Source organism: Choloepus didactylus, chromosome 7 (genome assembly GCF_015220235.1).
Source record: "Choloepus didactylus isolate mChoDid1 chromosome 7, mChoDid1.pri, whole genome shotgun sequence".
NCBI lineage: Eukaryota > Metazoa > Chordata > Mammalia > Pilosa > Megalonychidae > Choloepus > Choloepus didactylus.
The window spans coordinates 32,288,828-32,306,797 of record NC_051313.1 but is presented as its reverse complement, the minus strand read 5'-3'; the positions used below and the strand labels follow the sequence as shown (position 1 = coordinate 32,306,797).

General features: G+C 45.3%; 1 protein-coding gene across 2 annotated transcripts; it reads left to right on the top strand.

Moving 5' to 3' along the window:
- Positions 1-5,006: 5,006 nt before the first annotated feature.
- Positions 5,007-11,860, top strand: VGLL2 (vestigial like family member 2). 2 transcript variants are annotated; one of them, XM_037844508.1, is made up of 4 exons: positions 5,007-5,087; positions 7,236-7,545; positions 9,401-9,922; positions 11,162-11,860. In XM_037844508.1, the coding sequence occupies exons 1-4, from the start codon at positions 5,007-5,009 to the stop codon at positions 11,200-11,202; spliced, it is 954 nt and encodes a 317-aa protein (XP_037700436.1). In that variant the 3' UTR covers positions 11,203-11,860. The 2 variants fall into 2 exon arrangements, with proteins under 2 accessions (XP_037700436.1, XP_037700438.1); XM_037844510.1 differs by lacking the exon at positions 9,401-9,922 and having other exon boundaries at positions 11,162-11,202.
- Positions 11,861-17,970: the final 6,110 nt, after the last annotated feature.

Sequence of the window (17,970 nt, the reverse complement as noted above, 5' to 3'; positions counted from 1 at the left end):
ACAAAGTGTGTAAACAGAAGTTTGGGGATGGATCAACACCAATACTGTCAAATATCTAAGCCAACAGTTTAAATCCTTCAGTCTACTTCAAACTTCTGAATCTGCAAATTCCTCTATGTCCCTGTATCTTACAAAAGGAGCTGCACAGATTGCTTAGTTTCTAGGCTTTCATCTTCAGACCCTGTTTCTTTAAAGAAAAAAAAAGTTCCTGCTACAATCAGAAATTAAAGATGCAATTAGAGGGAGTTTTCCAGTCAAAGTAGAGATGAAAAACAAGTTTTTCCCATTAAGAAATAATTGGTATATCCTTTTTGACTTCTCTCTTTGTATCTAAGTAAGTATCAGAGAATATGAATTTCCTTCTGATTTTTCCTGATTTGTAAAAATCTAACAAGTCAAAATATTTGGTACACATCTATTTCAAATCTCCCTTGTATGTTACTATAACATACTTGCATGTTATCATTTTAAATGATTTGGATCATATGAATTTAAATTATGTAATATAGTTTTATACTAACCATTTCATAAAGACTTATTAGAAAGAACTCATTTCTAAAAGATGAATATGGTGTTAAACATAGTTCTCAATCTTAAAACTGGAAATAAATGTCAACATGAATTTGAGAGAAAACTGAATTCAGAAAGTTGTGACTATTTCACCTGAGCTAAAATTTACTTGTGCATAATGTATGAAAATAGTTTTAAAAACATAAAGGAGAAAAAGTTGAACATTCTTATAATAACCAAATAGACGTCAATAATTTCAAAATAGTCTCATCTATTCATTAGTGCAGACAATGGAGAATATTTATTTTATAGCACCGTTAAGAGTAAGGGAACCCTCTTTCTCTTAGTCCCCACCCCCCTAAATCAAACGAATTCCTCCACTTAGTTTGTAGTGAGGTTTCAGAGCAAGGGTTTTTTTTCTCTGTTTCCTTAAAATAAAATCACCATTCAGATTAGCGTATCATTGCTAAGTAAAAAACAGTGCCTGGAAAAGCTGTCTTTTGCAGATATGTTTTCAACTAATACTATTAATAGCTTGAATCACAAAAGCTTCTCAGCTACTCTCCTAATTCAAAATACATCTTTGCTCAGTAAAACATCTCTGCTCAGACAAGGATGATGGGTTTGGGGGGGGGGGGGATTCCATGAGATTACCATCACAATCATCACCTTTGGTTGTCAGAAAAAGGCAGCACAAAATTAGAATAAATGGGAAAATGCCAACACTCATGATACAAATAAATCATGGATGAGGGCAACACTGGCTGGCTGAAGGTCAGTTTTCCACATCAGTTCCATTCATACGTTCTTCCTTTAAAGCTACCTCTGCAAATTTCAGAATAAGGTGATGCAAGCAGACAGAAATATTCAGAAGGTAACGAAGTCAGCTAGCCTGTTAAAAAAAGAGACAAATCCTTCTGAAAAGAAAACAAAGTATTTCATTACAGTGCTATCTTGAAACATGCACTCATTCAAAAGTCATTTAGCCTCATCTATTAACTTTGTTTTCACAGTTGTAGATATTGTTAGGATTTCAGACTTGAAGTAGAGTATTAAAAGGAAATTTTGGTGGAATTAACTTTATTTTTATATGGTAAACTGTTTCCTAGCAGCTCAATAAATTGCCATGAGTCTATCATAAAGTGGAATTCATTTCTCAAAAACAGCTCTGCTATTCCCTCTGCCCAATTAGGAAATTAAAAGTGATTAGATGCAGTTAGCTGCAATTGGTAAGGGTTCATCTCTCTGGGTGTTGATCCGTTTGTCCGTGGGACCCAAGTTCCTGGACACAACTGGTTTTCAGTCTCTTCCCCTAAAATAAATGGGGGCGAGGAAAAGAGTCAAGGAGAAAGAGAGGAAGGGAGAGAGAGACTTTTCCCGGTTTTCTCCTTCAACCTGTAGCCCATTTTCGAAGCTCTTTGACGGTGTTTAAATTATGTTTTACTTTTTGACTCAGAAATAGAAACAAGACTGGGTCTCATCGTTGACAAATACCACCCTCATGTAAAGGACAGCTTTTCAGAGATAAAGACTGAACAGGCTACAATCTTTCGGGCGAGTTTGAAAACTCCGGAATGCTTCTTTTTCTTCTATTGCTTCGTATAGGGGGGAGGGGAATGTTTTCCTCCTAATTCATGACTGATGCTCACTGACCCAATTCCCTGTGTTCCTTTAAATTCCTGAGCACCTACTACCTTCACTTGGCTTTACCAAGCTATTTTACAACGGTTTAAAGGGAGATTGGGGAGAACAGAAAACAGCCTTAGGCAACTGAAGTCACATCTCTCTTCATTTTCCTCGTTTAAAATGTGGGAAAGGATTGCACCTGCAATCCTTTTCAAAACTAAGCAACATTTTGCTAGGCCTTGCTGGATTCAGAGAGGTTCCCGTTATTTCTCCCGAATTTGTGGGGAAAACGAAATTCTCCTGGTTCCATAGCCAGGCAAATAAAAATGTCAAAGTGAGCGGCTATTGGCATTAGGGGGTGGTTACTGGGAGGTAGCGAAGACTAGAGTCGACTTTCCGAGCCTTGGCGAGCCCTGTGATCTGGTGCTGGCCTTGCGATGCTTTTCCCGCGAATCGTAGAAGGCCACGCACCCTGCTGTCCAGCCCGGCTGCGCTCCGGCGTCGGATGCTGGAGAACGAGCGCGCTCGGGAGACGGATGTCCGACCCAGGGATGCTCTAGGCGGGAAGAGGTCAAAGCAGAACCTCTGCGTCCAAGGATGGACAGTGGACAGTGGAGGGGGACCCCCTATGCGTCGCCGACCCGCCGCGTTCTGTTCTGGGATCGGCGGGCACCCTGAGTCTGCGAGGTCCACAGGCCTGACCCGGGAGGTGCGGGGACTGAGGCCTTGCACGCCCACGGGTATCCAGGAAGGCACACTGTCGTTGTTCAGGTGACGGCTAGCTCTTCTGCTCCCAGAAGGAATGCAGGTAGCTGTTGTTTCCCTCCTGGAAACTTCCGCGGGGGTGGGAGGGGATGCTCTGCTTCACCTGTGCGCCTGGAGGGTCGGGGGCTGCAGAGCCATCGGGGCTCAGCCACAAGGCAGTCTGGTACCTAAAAAACAAACAGACAAACAAAAACACCACCAACAACAAGAGTCTGCATAAAATTAGACTGGAGGGTGGCGATCTTTATTTTAAATTTTAATTTTTCGTTAAAATAGATTCCATTCTGGTTAACTGGGGAAACTCCCGAATCGCACAGGACGGCTCACCATTTATAAACCGAACTGAGAACATGGAGCCATTTACCCGTTTATAAATCGCGCAAAACCAAAACTTCAATCCATAAACAATTTGGCTTAAATTATCCACGTTTTAAAAACGACTATATCTTGAAGGGTGCATTTACTCGCACCTCGTGTTTTAGAGCGTGAAAATCGATGCCAGCCTTTTTATTGTCTTTAAACTGGGTAATAACTAGAGTTCGCTTGCACCAGTACTCCGTGCTGCGTCTTCCTCGTGTCTGGGCCCTCAGTGTTCCCAACCTCTGCCCCCGTCCTCCGAGTCTGGCCCGCCAGCCTCCCCATAGCGGCCTTCTGCCGCCTGACCTAGCCGTAGAGAGCCTTGCCTCGATTTATTCCTAAACGCTAAAGACGGAGGTCTCCAGTTTATCACCCCTCCTCCGCGGGTTCGGGGGAGGATCAGGGAGGATGGAGAGCTTTGCGGAAAGCAGGTCAGAGCCGGGAGGGCTCCCTGGGCTGGGGAGAGAACAGCCGTGCGAGTTTCACAATTGAAGAGCATCCTCTTTCACGGCTCTAGAAGGAACAGAGGAACCCGAAGCTGCTGAATTACCAGCTGAAGGGGCGCAAATGTTCTCTCCGACCCCCTGCAATTCCTACGAAGCCTCTTCTTAGAGCAAACGAATCCTAGACCCACAAAGTTACCGAAACCTTAACGGATGCCAGCCGAGGAGACCCTGCCGGGAGAGCCGGGCGGCCCGGGCTGGGTAAGACCTCCCGGACTCCTCGAAAGCAGCTCGCACCCGGAGGAGCCACAGGCGGGGCGCGATCGACGCGGATGGCGCGGGTTGGGGTCGAGGGAATCAAAAGCGGGATCGGACCCAAGAGGACAGAAGGGAAAGGCCCAAAAGGACGGAATAGGGTGCGGGAAGCCGGCAGCAGGAAGACGGGTTCCGGAGGGGGCGCAAAGGCGGTGGATCAGGGCAGCGATTACTGGCTCAGCCCGTGGGCCTTTCCCCGCAGAAGGAGCCCTTCCGCACCCGGGAGGAGTCCCCGGACTCCATGGACATCCAGCCTGCGACTATTCGGCTGCTCTCGGGAATTCCTGGGGACAGCGACGTGCCCCAGGGCACATCACCAGGACCCGAGAGCAGAGACGGTGCCCCACCTCGCCATCCCCGGACACACGCACATACACACACACACACACACACACACACACAGTCACTCCAGTGTGGAGCCGGGGCTCTCTCACGAGACCGTTCACAACACACCAACTTTCTCAGGGTGTAAGAGCCCACATTTTCCCCCTCTCTCCGTGTGTGTGTGTGTGTCCTGTTTCAGCCTGGGAAACCCTTACTCCTCGCGGTGCGTAGTCTCTAACTCCAGGCTCCAGGCCGCGCAGTTCGCGGCACTGGGGGTCACCCGCGCGGCGCAGGGGGGCCGGGAGAAACACACCCGCGGCCCTTGGGACCCGCGTTTCTAGCTCCCCATTGGCCCGGGTCCCCGCCCCTCGCCGCCGCCCCCCCTTCGCGGCCTCTGCATGGCGTCAGCACGCCCGCGGGCCGTGGGGTTTAAATGTCCACTAGCGGGAGCCCGGGCGCTTCTGTCCCCGAGCGCGGCCGGGACGAGAATTGCAGGGGCGAGAGGGGAGTGAGCGAGCGGGATCCCGAGCCGCGGAGCGCGCTGCCCCTCGCTGCGCCGCCGATGACTCGGGAGCTCGGCTCTGAACGCTGTCCATGCAGCATCCCTGCGCTCCGCGGTACGAGAGTTGATGATAAAACACCTAGCCGTCTCCGCTGTGGGGAGCCATGAGCTGTCTGGATGTTATGTACCAAGTCTATGGTCCTCCGCAGCCTTACTTCGCAGCCGCCTACACCCCCTATCACCAGGTATGTGTCTGCTTCCGGCCGGAGCTTCGGGGACAGCTGCGCGTTCCCCACTTCCCCAGCCCCTCCTTACCCCGAGGTCTGTGGCGCTGCCCGGATGCGGGATTGCGCGCGCTGCCACCGGGTTGGTTGTGCAATTAGCTAACCCCTTTATCTCTCCCGTTTGCCTCTCGGAAGCAGCTAAACCCTGCTAATGCGCACCCGGGGCTTCCCGGGAATAATCGGATGAGGCTGGCGCGGGCTGTAGTTTCTTCTTCGAGTCCATTAGACTCTTGGTTCTTTCGAGTCCGGTGCGGCGACGTGCGGCCAAAGCCCACGCAGAAAAAAACAAATATTGGTCTTAAAGGTGAGACTGACAAGACAGAAGCAAACGCCTGTCTCTATCGTTTTGTCTGAGATGCAAAGACCCACGTTTCTTGGGTTATCTAAGGAATAATTTCTTTTCCGTTTCAATTCTTTGGCTATCAGGCCAATTAAATCCACAACCATCAAATTCCTTACAAAGAGCCCCTGGCAGAGCGCATTGGTTTTGTAATCTTCGTTTTGAAAAGTTCTGGTGAATATTATTGGGATATGATGATCCGGCAGAAGCGCGCTTCGCTTTTCTCGAGCCCGAGTAGCCTTGCCTCAGACAAGTCCATTTTTAAGACCACCCTAGTCCTGTTTCGCAAATTCATGTTTCCTTTTATCCTGCCGATTTCTCTTTTCTCCGGGCTGCGTCTGGTGGAACAGTTTTTCTTTCCATTTTCTCAGCTGAGGTAGCAGAAACTGAGAACAGTAGTCCAGGGAAAGAACAAGATCACACACAAGAGGGGTAGGCCTTAGGGGTCCGACGGAGGTGAGGATTCGGAGGTGAGGGCCTGAATTTCTGCTTTGGGGAGAATGAAATATACCCTGACGCCTGGGTCCATGCTTTAGTTAATTTTGCTTGCAAATTCAGAATGTCTACTAGGAAATTCTGAAATGAATTAATGGTGGAAGGGGAGGTGCTTTGGGCTTTTTTCTCTTCTCCTCCCTTTTAAAACTTTCCAACATGGAATTTATTTAGTCCCCATGTTAATTTTAGGAATCACCAGAGCCCCTCATTGTAAGCCAGATGGGAAGTGGTGATATTACTAAATAACTCCAGTGTTTTGGCTCTAGCCTCGAGATGAGCTCCACCCCAGGTTGGGGCTCTCATGGGGAGAGAGGTGGATTGGTTTTCTGTTTGTTTGGTCCTTTCTCTCCCTGTCCCGGGCCCAATCTGTAGCATTCAAGGCCATCTCTGCCTGCATAACACTTGAACACTGCATTGGGTCCCTTGGTCATTTCTAAGAAAACGTTCTCAGCAGTTAACATTTGGTTTTAGAATTACATCGTCATAACCCAACCTCACAGCCAGGATGTTAAACTTCTTCCTTCTGCTCCTTTTTTACCTCTTGATTCCTCAGTGTTTGTTGACTTGGTAAGGGGAGAAATGCTCAGTCCCTCTGGTTTTTCCTTACTTAAAAAGTGTTTTAAAAACCGAGACATGCTTTTAAATGGCTAGTTTATGGGTGAGCAAACAAATGTCAGCCCTCATTTATTAAAATGATCCCCATTTCTCCAGTCACAGAATTATCCCATAATTTTACCCTCTCAGGACTTCTTCCTAGGAGGAACTACTTCACATTTTCTGGGACAATTCTTCCTTACATTCCCGGTTGCTTCTAGTGGACTTTATTTTCCTGCTCCATCATGAGGGTGCTTAATTCTGTATCTTGTGCTTCTGCCCTGGATTCTCAGGCCCTAACTACGCTTGGGTGCCCTTCACCCTTGGAGCCTGATGTTTAAAATATATCTACCCTGAGTTCCGGTTCTGCCCTTTAAACTCAACTCATACCCTGGCGGCTTAAGTGTGTACGGGGCCCTTCACCCTAACGTTTTCGGAAAGCTTTTCCCGTGGCCCCGCACAACATCGGGAGACAGAGGCACAGACGAAGGCGACCTGCCTCTCAGCAGGGTGGGAGGCCTGTGAACTGAGTGTCCCAGCCCATTCCTGTTTTTATGCCCTGAGCACAAACCTTAGGCACAGATGCGACGTTCTCCGTGGATACCTTGAAGGATATGCGGTCTGACCCCAACTGGCCATCTCTTTTGAAACTGACGTCTATTCTTTCTCTCTCTGAGCAGAAACTAGCCTATTACTCCAAAATGCAGGAAGCCCAAGAGTGCAACGCCAGCCCCAGCAGCAGCGGCAGCGGCAGCTCCTCGTTTTCCAGTCACACCCCAGCCAGTATAAAAGAGGAGGAAGGCAGCCCTGAGAAAGACCGCCCGCCAGAGGCGGAGTACATCAACTCCCGCTGCGTCCTGTTCACCTACTTCCAGGGAGACATCAGCTCCGTAGTGGATGAGCACTTCAGCAGGGCCCTGAGCCAGCCGAGCAGCTACTCCCCCAGCTGTAGCAGCAGCAAAGCACCGAGGAGCTCCGGGCCCTGGCGGGGTGAGTCTGCGGCCCCGCGGGCAGGGGCGGATGGGCGGCCCTCTTAGTCTGGGGTTCACCTATAGGGGCCCAAGGAGATGCCAAGAGAACATTACGTGTCAGAAAAGGAGTAAATGGAGGGCATTTGGGGAGGTTAAGGAAAAGGAAGGCACAAAGGGCAGGAGCACATGACCTGTTGGAGAGGCAAAGGAGAGCAGTGATCTGTAAAAAACACTTGGTTTGGGTAGGTCTGGGTTGGCTTGTTGGCTCCACCACTTCTAGCAATATGACCCTGGGCAAGTCTCTTAATTTCCTTGAGGTCGCTCTACCTACTGGTTTCTAAAATTAGACTGCTTGCCCTCTTAGTTACCCCCAGAGGTTGTTGTAAGACTCAAATATAACAATGGTATATAAATGTACTATGGAATTGTGAGGTTTGCAACATCTTCCAAACAACCTTCAGGGCACTTTCCCAGTGACCGAAAATTTGCCCAGAGGGAAAACCCCTAGACCCCACTGCAGGCAGAATCTGCTGGAGAATGTCTTCTAAAACCTATGTGTGCCGTTTGCCAGATTCCAAGTACTTGAGAAAACTTGAAGCAAAGTATTTTCAAGTAGAGTAACAAGGAAACAAACAAAAAAAAAAAAAACAGCCAAAGCATCCTAAGGATTTTCCTAAAACCCATCCTCTGTTTTTCTACCCCTTCCCACAAGGCACTGCTTTATGCTACCCTGGGACAATGATTTCTTGGAAGGTCAACTAAATCTCCCCTGTATTCTGAAGCCAAATCTCAACCTCTCTCTTTTAACAAGACATGGTGGAGATAGCTATTTGGTTACCTTTCTCACTAAACTTAGAGTTTGGGTGTGAAATGCTGAGAAATGAAGACTTTGTTGTAGAAAGAAAAAAAGAAAAAAGAAAGGGAAAGAAAATAAGTATTATATGTTGGAAATGATGCCCCCCCTTTTTTTATTCTGACAGTTGGCACAAGCCTTGCCTAGACAAGATACAAAGACATTAGATTTGAACGCAGAATGCTCTTTTTATTTTCCAGTTGCAGAAGCTTTTTTAAAAACAAGAAGTTCACAACTTGGAATGCATTTTTTAAAGCCTTTTAAATTCTGGTATATGGTGCAGAAGCCTTCCCCATAGCAGGTGCTCAGTAAAGGCTCCTTGAATTAAATGTCTTTCTTTCCCTTCCTCTCTACCAAAGGCAACAAATTCCATCTAAATGCTGTTTTCTTAAAATAATACGAGGCACGAGGGATCAACACAGATACTGACCATAATAATAATTCTTGGAGATCCAGGAATTTCTGATGCAGAGTATTTGTTAATTGAAACAACATAAAAGTCTTTTTCCTTCATGCCTTTGTGAAAATAATACAGCTTCCCTTTTAATATGTCTACTTTTTTGCTTGAGTTCTTGGGGAAAAAAAAATTGTAAAAAGGTTTCTAGAAAGGGGGCTAATAATAGCAAGACTTTGAAATATGCCAATGGACTTCCAGTGTATCAGAGGCCCTGGAGAGGCACGTTTTCCGGAGCAAGGGAAGCTGAAACGCGAGAGGGGGAAGTGAGATCACTAGGAGGCCGACCAAGAGGCATCTTTAGCTTGAGGAGAAGCTGCGGGCTGGAGAAGGGAGGCCGTGTCTGCTTCGAGGCCGTCGAGAGAGCTGAGCCGGAGCCGGAGCCGGGGATGCTCGGGCCCGAAACCTTGGGCGGGGGTGAGGGCGGTCTCTCCGCCCTTCCTCTCCCGTCCATCCCCGGGTTCCTCACTGGGGACGCGTCTGCCAAAACCAAGGAAGCGAGCCTCCCTCCGCCGACGGTGATGCGCTCCTTTCTTGCTTTTTTCCCCTCTTCTCCGCGGCCTGCAGACGGCTCCTTCCCGATGAGCCAGCGCAGTTTCCCCGCTTCCTTCTGGAACAGCGCGTACCCGGCGCCGGTGGCCGCGCCATTGAGCAGCCCGCTCGCCGCCGCGCACTCGGAGCTGCCCTTCGCCGCCGCGGACCCCTACTCGCCGGCTGCGCTGCACGGCCACCTGCACCAGGGCGCTGCCGAGCCGTGGCCCCACGCGCACCCGCACCATGCGCACCCGCACCACCCGTACGCACTGGGCGGTGCCCTCGGTGCCCAGGCCGCCTCCTACCCGCGGCCCGCCGCAGTGCATGAGGTGTACGCCCCGCACTTCGACCCGCGCTACGCGCCGCTGCTGATGCCCGCCGCCACGGGGCGCCCCGGCCGCCTCGCGCCCGCTCCGCAGTCCGCGCCCCGCAGCCCACCCTGCGAGCTCTCGGCCAAGGGCGAGCCTGCTGGCGCCGCCTGGGCGGCGCCCGGGGGCCCCTTCACAAGTCCCGCGGGGGACGTGACACCGGGCCTGGGCCTCAGCGTGGACTCAGGTAAGCGAAGGAGGGAACCCGTCTCCTCTGGGCTACCCCTACCCTATGCCCGACCCTCTTAGTTTGCTTTTGAGACCCTTGCGACCCTGGGACCCGAGGGTCTGCATGGCGGGATTGTGTTTCAGCAGATAGATGACACTGTGCCATCGGTGTGGGAGGGGTGAGAAAGTAAGAGCCTGCTCAGTCTGACTTAAATATTGCGGACGATTTTTTTTATTATTATTAATCAAATTTGGGAAAAGGTTCTAGCTCTGCGCTGTTCAGTACTGTAGCCACTAGCCACATGTGGCTATTGAGCACTTGAAATGTGACTAGATCGAATTGACATGTGCTGTAAGTGTGTAATACACCCTGAGTTCCAACACTTTGTACAAAAAAGAATGCAGATTTTATCTCATTCACATTTTTATATTGATTGCATGTTGAAGTATGTTCAGTTTATGGAAGAGCGGCTATATCGGGTTAAATAAAATATGTAATTTCACCTGTTTCTAACTTTGTTTCAGTGTCGCTGCTAGAACTAAAATTAAAATTAGATATGTGGTTTCCATTGTATTTCTATTGGACAGCGCTGATCTAGAATACCTGCTGAGAGTGTAATTTAAAAGCCTCTGCAGTTTGGAGTCTTGTCACTAGGTGACAGATATAAGCAAAGAAAAACGTGACTCTTATGTCAGCTTAATGGCCAAATTAAGTAGGTCTCTTAAAAACGTAAAACTTACTTAAGAATATGATTTAAATGATGATGTTAGGGCTCTGATTTAAGAGTAGAATTTGAAAGGTGCCTTCAAATAAGGGTTTGTTGGCTTGCTTTCTTTTATTTCTTTTTAGTGCAAATGGAAAAAGATTATATAATAAATGCAATCATTGCCCTGTAGTCTTGCCCACTGCTCCCTTCCTTCGGATTAAGACTTGGTATTTCCATTTGCTTTGCTTTTACTTTCACCCGCTCCTAGATAAATCTGACTTTCACAATAAAACAGTGTTTTTCTTTCCTTAAATATCTTGTGCCTTCCCTCCCCCACCTCTTCTCTCTCTCCCTCTCTTTCTTTTTTTTTTCTCTCTCCTCTCTGTTTTATTTTCTCTGTTTTCAGGTTTGCAGCCTCAGGACAAAAGCAAGGATCTGTACTGGTTTTAGACAGCCCACCTTGTTCCCCGTAGGTCTCTACGTAGTGTGATTGGGGACGCGCAGAGCTGAAATCGAGTTGGTTTGTAACAGCTTCTGATCTTGGTTTGCAGCTCGTCGTTATTCCCTCTGTGGTGCGTCCCTCCTGAGCTGATCCGCTGACCCAGGGTTTCCCCTTCCCCTGCCTTTCTGACCAGCCATGGAGGCTTAGCATCTGTGTCTCCCACTTCATGGATGAGGACATGGGGAAAGGCGGAGACGTCACACTTCTTGGTGTATTGGGAAAACCAAAAAAACACATCCACAGATCTGTCGCCTTATGTCCAAAGAACAGATCCAAAAACTCTGAATTATGTTTAACGACTTTTGGCCAACTCACTGGAAATATCTGTGGTGAGATCCCTTAGTCAGGTGATGTGTTATCATAAGCTTTCTTGGAAAGGGGGACAGATAAAGACTTTTCGGTGTGAATATTTTTTATGCTGATGTGAATTATTTCATTAAGTGGTGCGATAATAGCACTACTGATGTCAGTATCTTCAGACCTTAAAACAGGTATTTGTATTTGCTTCTAAGACTGTGGTCGAGAAGTAAAAAGAAGCCAAGTCCTTCTTCCTCACTGTGTAGCCTCCAGCTCTCCTGCCCACTTCCTCTCAACAACACACTCCAGACACAAAGACCCACTTTTTCCTGTGGCCTATGAATGGAAGCCTCAGCCTGAATGTGAGTGGCAAGTGGCTTATCTGAAACCACCTGCCCAAGTCTTACTGAAATGCAGCTGTTGTAGGACAACTGTTTAAAACTCCAGAAATACATCGACCAAGGTGGCACTTCCCAGTGTTTGGCACAACAATTGTAATTGCACTGGATATATTTTAATATATATATATCATATTTTTTACAAGGAACATTTTATGATGAAAGAAGAAACCCTCCACTGCTTTCTCTTCCACAAATTCTTTCCCTCCCTCTATCCACCTCTGGATGAAGAAAGTAACAAGAGACCTCAAATAGCTCCATGGAGAAGAACTAGGACTTGACACAAGGGAAGGAAATGCCCATGGAGTCTCAAATACCTCAGATATTTTTTTCAGTCTCTATGGTTCTGATTTGGTCCTTTTGTGTGGGGGGCAAGGGAAGGGGCTTGTGTGTGAACAAAGCTGAAGGTGATGAGGAAGAAGAAACAAACATTAAAGATGTCTGTTTACTACAAGTTCACTGTGTTCTTTCAGAAAAGGACAATAAATGTCTAAGTATTTCTCTAGTAGAATAAAATGATTTCTGATGTCAGTAGGTAATATTACTTGCATTTATATATAGTGCTGCTGTTTTTCCAAAGTGTTTGCTATGCTATGAGATCTGTTAGCTCCTTTTCACCTCCCAGCAACACCAGAGATAAGATGTTAGGTATCATCCCTCTATTTTACAGAAGAGAAAATCATGGCCCAGAGAAGCCAAGGGCTTGTCTGTTAGCATTCAGCAACTTAGAAGCAGAGACCATACAGAAAGAACTACCTGTAGACTATTCTATCAGACAGATTCTTCTGCAGGAGGGAATTATTATTACTTCTTGAATTCTAGACTCTTTAGACAAAGTGGAATCAGCTGTTAAAGCATGTTTTTGAAATATCTGTTATTTTATATTTTAATAAGCTTTGCTAAGAAATCTACCACTTAGACAAAAAAGAGATTATTGTTAAGAAATTAATAGATTATCTCTGTTTTATTGATGCCACAAGTTTTTGTGTTATTTCACTAAAGTGCCCAAGAGACAGATTTTGTGTTTTGTTTAAATTGCCCTTGTACATTGTTGAAGCATAAAAATATTCATCCAAATCTTGACCTTCATCATAACATGAGCGGCACATATAATTTATCTTGGATAATAGTCTCAAGAGTTGGGGGGGGCAGTTAAGGAGTCTTACTCAGAACATGAGCTTAGTGGAGTCATCCATCTCCTCTTTCTTTCATCTTGGGAAAGTAAATAGATCATCATAAGACTGACATTATCATTTTTGCACAGGTGGAAGGTATCATACAATTATGCTGTGATGACAATAATAATGACAAATGTTTATTGTGTATCATGCACCAAGCAGTGATCTGAGGATTTGATACAGGTTAACCCATTTAAGCCTCAAAACAATTCTGTATGATATTGATTATGTTGATCCCCTTCTACCTATGAGCAAACAGAGGCACACAGAGGGGAAAGAATTTGTCCAGTCACATAGCTTGTCAGTGGCAGAGCCAGGAGGCAAACACAGGGGGCATTTTGGGTCTGGGTGCAGCACCTGCATGCTCATCCACAGCCATAACTTCCTGTCTGGCTCTGGTTTGTCTTGGTACTGGTCATCTTTGGACTTATTTGCTCCACCACAATTGATGGGTAAGGAACATAAAAGAGGTAAGGAAGCAAAGACCGAAACTTTGTAGAACTTACAGAATCCCAGGTCTCAAAGGAACTATCATGGGCCATTGTCCAAACCCCTTCATCAAATGGCATTACCTATAGACCATCAGCCAGATACAGATTTATTTATTGCTCTAGGAAAAAAAAACCTGTTATTACATCTGTTATTAATTACTTTCAATATTAAAAGCCTTCACTTCTCTGAGGTTCTTCACACCCAATCGAATCAAGTCATGTAAGAGTTAGGCTGAGTTTTGGACATTGAAGCAATAACTAAAGTTAACTTTGGACTTCTCTGTTGGTTTTTTTAATCCATGTTCCACTGGCATGAATCTCTGGTATATACAAGCATAAATAAAATTCATTAAGTTCCCATTGAGCTGTTCAGAATTTGCCACTGAACATGAAGTTGAAGAGGAAAGCAGAGCAGAGTGTTCTGTGCTAGATATCTTCTCCATTCACCACCAGAAGAGGCTCTTTACCTGTGCCCCACCTGTGTTAGGTGGGACACAAGCTCTGTGATCACAAGATTTATGATCAGAACCCATGGGGAGTGTTTCCCAGCCATGAGGTTCTGATTACTGAAACCTCTCTCCCGAGCTGCATCTGACCTGAATATCAGGTTGCTGGTGAGAGACTCATTCACTGGAACTGGCCTTTGAGGCAGTCCTGAACAGACCGTCCAGATGGATGAGCCAGGTTCCAGTACCCTGGCTCGTATGACACACAAAGCAGAGCATCTCCCTCCATTTTATACCTTCCTAAAGTAGAAATGTGAGATGAACTGGGACTCTAGTGATTTGGTTCTGTGTAAAGCAAGCATCAATGAAAACTTTGGTGGACTGATAGTCCTAACATTCTTTAGGCCCACCAAGTCATGCAAAATATGAACTCCCACACCTGCCTTGCTAATATTAGTTAAACCACGCAGATTAGAGAAGGCCCTAGCAATTGAAAAGATGATATTCAAGGACATGAGCAATGGCCTGAGAAAAGGCAAGCATGTATTATAGCTGGTTGGGGGTCTCTGAGAGAATGGCCAGATTCTCCTCTAATCATATCCCTTGGCACTGGTGTCCTCACCCACAGCTTTCCTTTTGCACTTGGCCTAAGCTGGGGGAGAGGTGATGAAAAGGGGAGAGACAGCTCTACGCCACCAAGTAATCCTTTTGCCGATTGCCCCTGGCTGAGAACTCCGTCATCCAGCTACAGGGAACTCTATCTGTTCTACTCCTTTAGTTTAATACGAGTTGCCATCCCTTCTCATTTCCCCTTTGAAGTTCAATGTGTGGCAAATTATAGCAATGACTTAAGATTGATTGGGGCTTGGATGGGAAGGAGGGTAGAGGTGATGGATATTGAGATTCAGACTCCCTGACTGGAAGCTTCTCTTGCCACTCCTTCTGGGTAAGTACTGTATTTTCTGTGCCCTTTTGCATCTAGGGTAACAATTCTTAGGGGAACTGTAACCTCTGTTTTGATTAGAATCACAAACTCTGCACTGATGTGCTTGTACCAATACACATTCTATCAAAATAAACAAAGAAGCTCTTTTTGTAAGCACTTGGTGATGGGTTACTTTGGAGGTATAAGAAAAAAAAAAAATAAAACTTAGACAAACTGCTTTCCATATAAATGCCATTTCCATAAATTGCCTTTGTTAATGCTCTTCATTAGGTTGGTGTCAAAGCATGGAAGAGTAATTGAAAGATATTTGAAAAACCTTTGGAAATGAATGGAACTGAAAAATGTAAGATTCCTTTAAACAATTGCTTTAACAGTTTGTTGACAATTTGCATGTAAATAGTTCACAATTTGCTTGTACATGTCAAGGCCTTTGCTCTGTATATTGCATCCTTCCTTGCTATAATTTTAGGACTTCCTATATATTCCTAAAATCTGGAATAAAGGAGTAAATGTCCTAAAGACAGTAGCATTATCACAGTTGCTGTTTGTATGTAACTGAAGTTTTGCCATTTACACAAGGATCAGGGTTAAGCAAACATAAATTGCACATTTCCTGTACAGGGGCTCTCCCTCAATTCCCATAAATAGATTAAACTCTAATAATACAAATAAATTATACACACATTAGAAACTGTTCGCCAGTATGTCACACACAGCCACACCCTTGAAGCAAGCCTAAAGAGAAAGCAGACATGGGGCCTTCAGGCAGGCACAGGAACAAATGATTATTTTCACTTGACAGATCAACTATACTGCTATTTCCTTGTATTTAACTCTGGCCTCAGAGGGCTAGATCATGAAAAAGACACTTGATAGCTACTGTTTCCATGGTTGAAATATTTGTGAAGTTAATGCATAATCTGAAAGCAGAAGCTAATAAATTATAGGGTGCTAATTGGAGCTGGAGTGGAGTTGTCAATCATAGTATCCTAAATACAGAGAGACCCTCATAACCTAAAAAGGCAAGGCAGCCTCCAAGAACAGCTCACAGTTGTTTCGGGCCCTGACCTCTAGTTCAGCAAACACAAGTCCAGGCAAAGGGCTACCACTGAGCATTAGCAGAGGCGATTCTGCTACTTCAAGCGCACTTCAAGAAAATAGCCAAATTCTTCATTAGGGGGAAAGAGTAGAATACTTTGCTGGAGAATTAATGTTTAACCTTTAGTGAAATATATATATATTATATATATATGTAATTGCCTAAAATGAATATTAATACTTTAGTAAAACATTTAACCCTTCATTTGGAATTCTTCACTTTTAAAAACAAGGTTACCCCAACAAGAAAAATCTAAAGTTCTCCACAATAGTGTCCTGTCTGTCCCAAATTAGAGTATTTTTAATGAGTTTTCCAGTGTACTCTTATGGAATTAAGCTCTTCTTAAAAAAATTAAGACATGCAGATTTCTTCTGGCTTACTGGATTGCATTTGCATTTGTTTCACCTAGGAAAATAGCAGCATCATATTTCTTATTCCTTAATTTTGTTCTTAGAGTCTCCTAGTAAGCTCTACTTCTTTTTATCTCCCAGTATTTTTAAAATGGCTAAAGAAATTTTGCTCAAGCTAACCTCTTCTATTATCATTTCCATTTCTTATCAAAAAGCAAAAATGAATAAATATTAAGTGTCATTACATACAAGAAATTTAGGTTAAAAGCCAGCTAAACCTTGGAAAACAAAACTAAAAAAATTAACATTTTTTTATTCCTAATCAATATTTGCATGATTCTAATGATCTAGTTTCTGATGAGAAATTTTTCTTACCAGCATTTATTTTTGAAGTGCATAGTTTAGTCTCTGAGTATAATTTGCGACCAGAAAAAATATTACACTTACCCTTATAATTTGGAAGCTTCATGATCTTTATTGGAATGACCACCATCAGCCTCCTGCCCCTCTGTTTTTGCCTTCTCCTCGTTGTAGATTTTAAGCCTTGGCCGCCCACTTAGTTTGTCCTAAGGACAACATGCTTTATTAACCACCTCCACAACTCGGTATGGTCAAGCCCTTTTGATTGCCTCTCCATTATTGTGGTGATTTTGGTACCTTGACTTCTGATGTCAAGTGCAGTCACCTGCCTCTAGTATTTCAGGGCTCCATCTTGCCTAGGGATATTAAGAAGCCCAGCTCTGTGAGAGCCTCTCCTACATGAGCCCATTACCAACCTTCACTTCTCTTTATCGCTCTACAAGTGATCAGTACAACCTAGTAACAACCAGTCAACTCCACTGTTGGCAGTAGTCCCTCCATAACTTTCAAATACCTGAATGCATTGGCAAGAGTGTACCCCTCCACCAGAACATTTTCCTGGGTCAACACTGTTGAAATCTTTAGGATTTGGGCTTCTGTCTTGTGCCTGGGAGGATCTGTGGCCCACGCACCACTAAGGATTAGTTCTTCTTAGCCACTGAATGGTGAATGTTCCAGACCTAAAGCCCTATCTTGCTACCTGTTTTCTTGGACCACTCCTGGTATTATTTGTATTGGTTAAAGGCCTCCAAGAAACAGACACCAAGATGGATTTGATGTGCAAGAGATTTATCCTGGAAAATGACAGAGAAGGATAAATGGAGGGAGCAGGAGCAGGCAAGGAGAACCTTCAGACTGCAAAGCAGGTCTGACCCCTGTAAAAGGAGAGAGGGGAAGAAGGAATGGATAGGAAGAGCTTCAGATTACAGTGCAGTTCTGGGAAAGTTTCAGTCAAACTGATGCCAAAATTGCCTGTTAGAGGATTTCCATGCCAGACAGGAATAACCCATTTCTAGCATCCCTGTGTGCTCATTCATTGGCTGGGAACAGCCAAGGGGATGTGTGCCTGGCATGAGTGTCACAATGAATGAAGATATGGCAGCTGGAGGTTATCAATTAGTTGCTCCCCAGAGAACCACAGTTGACCATATAACTTATAGCCTGAACAGGATCATTTTGAGAATGAAAGGGACCCTGGTAGTTACTCCAGGACAAAGGCATAAACTGGGACCATACAGGCAAACTAGGATGTATGGTTACCCCATCTGACAATAGTATTTGACCCAGTTCATA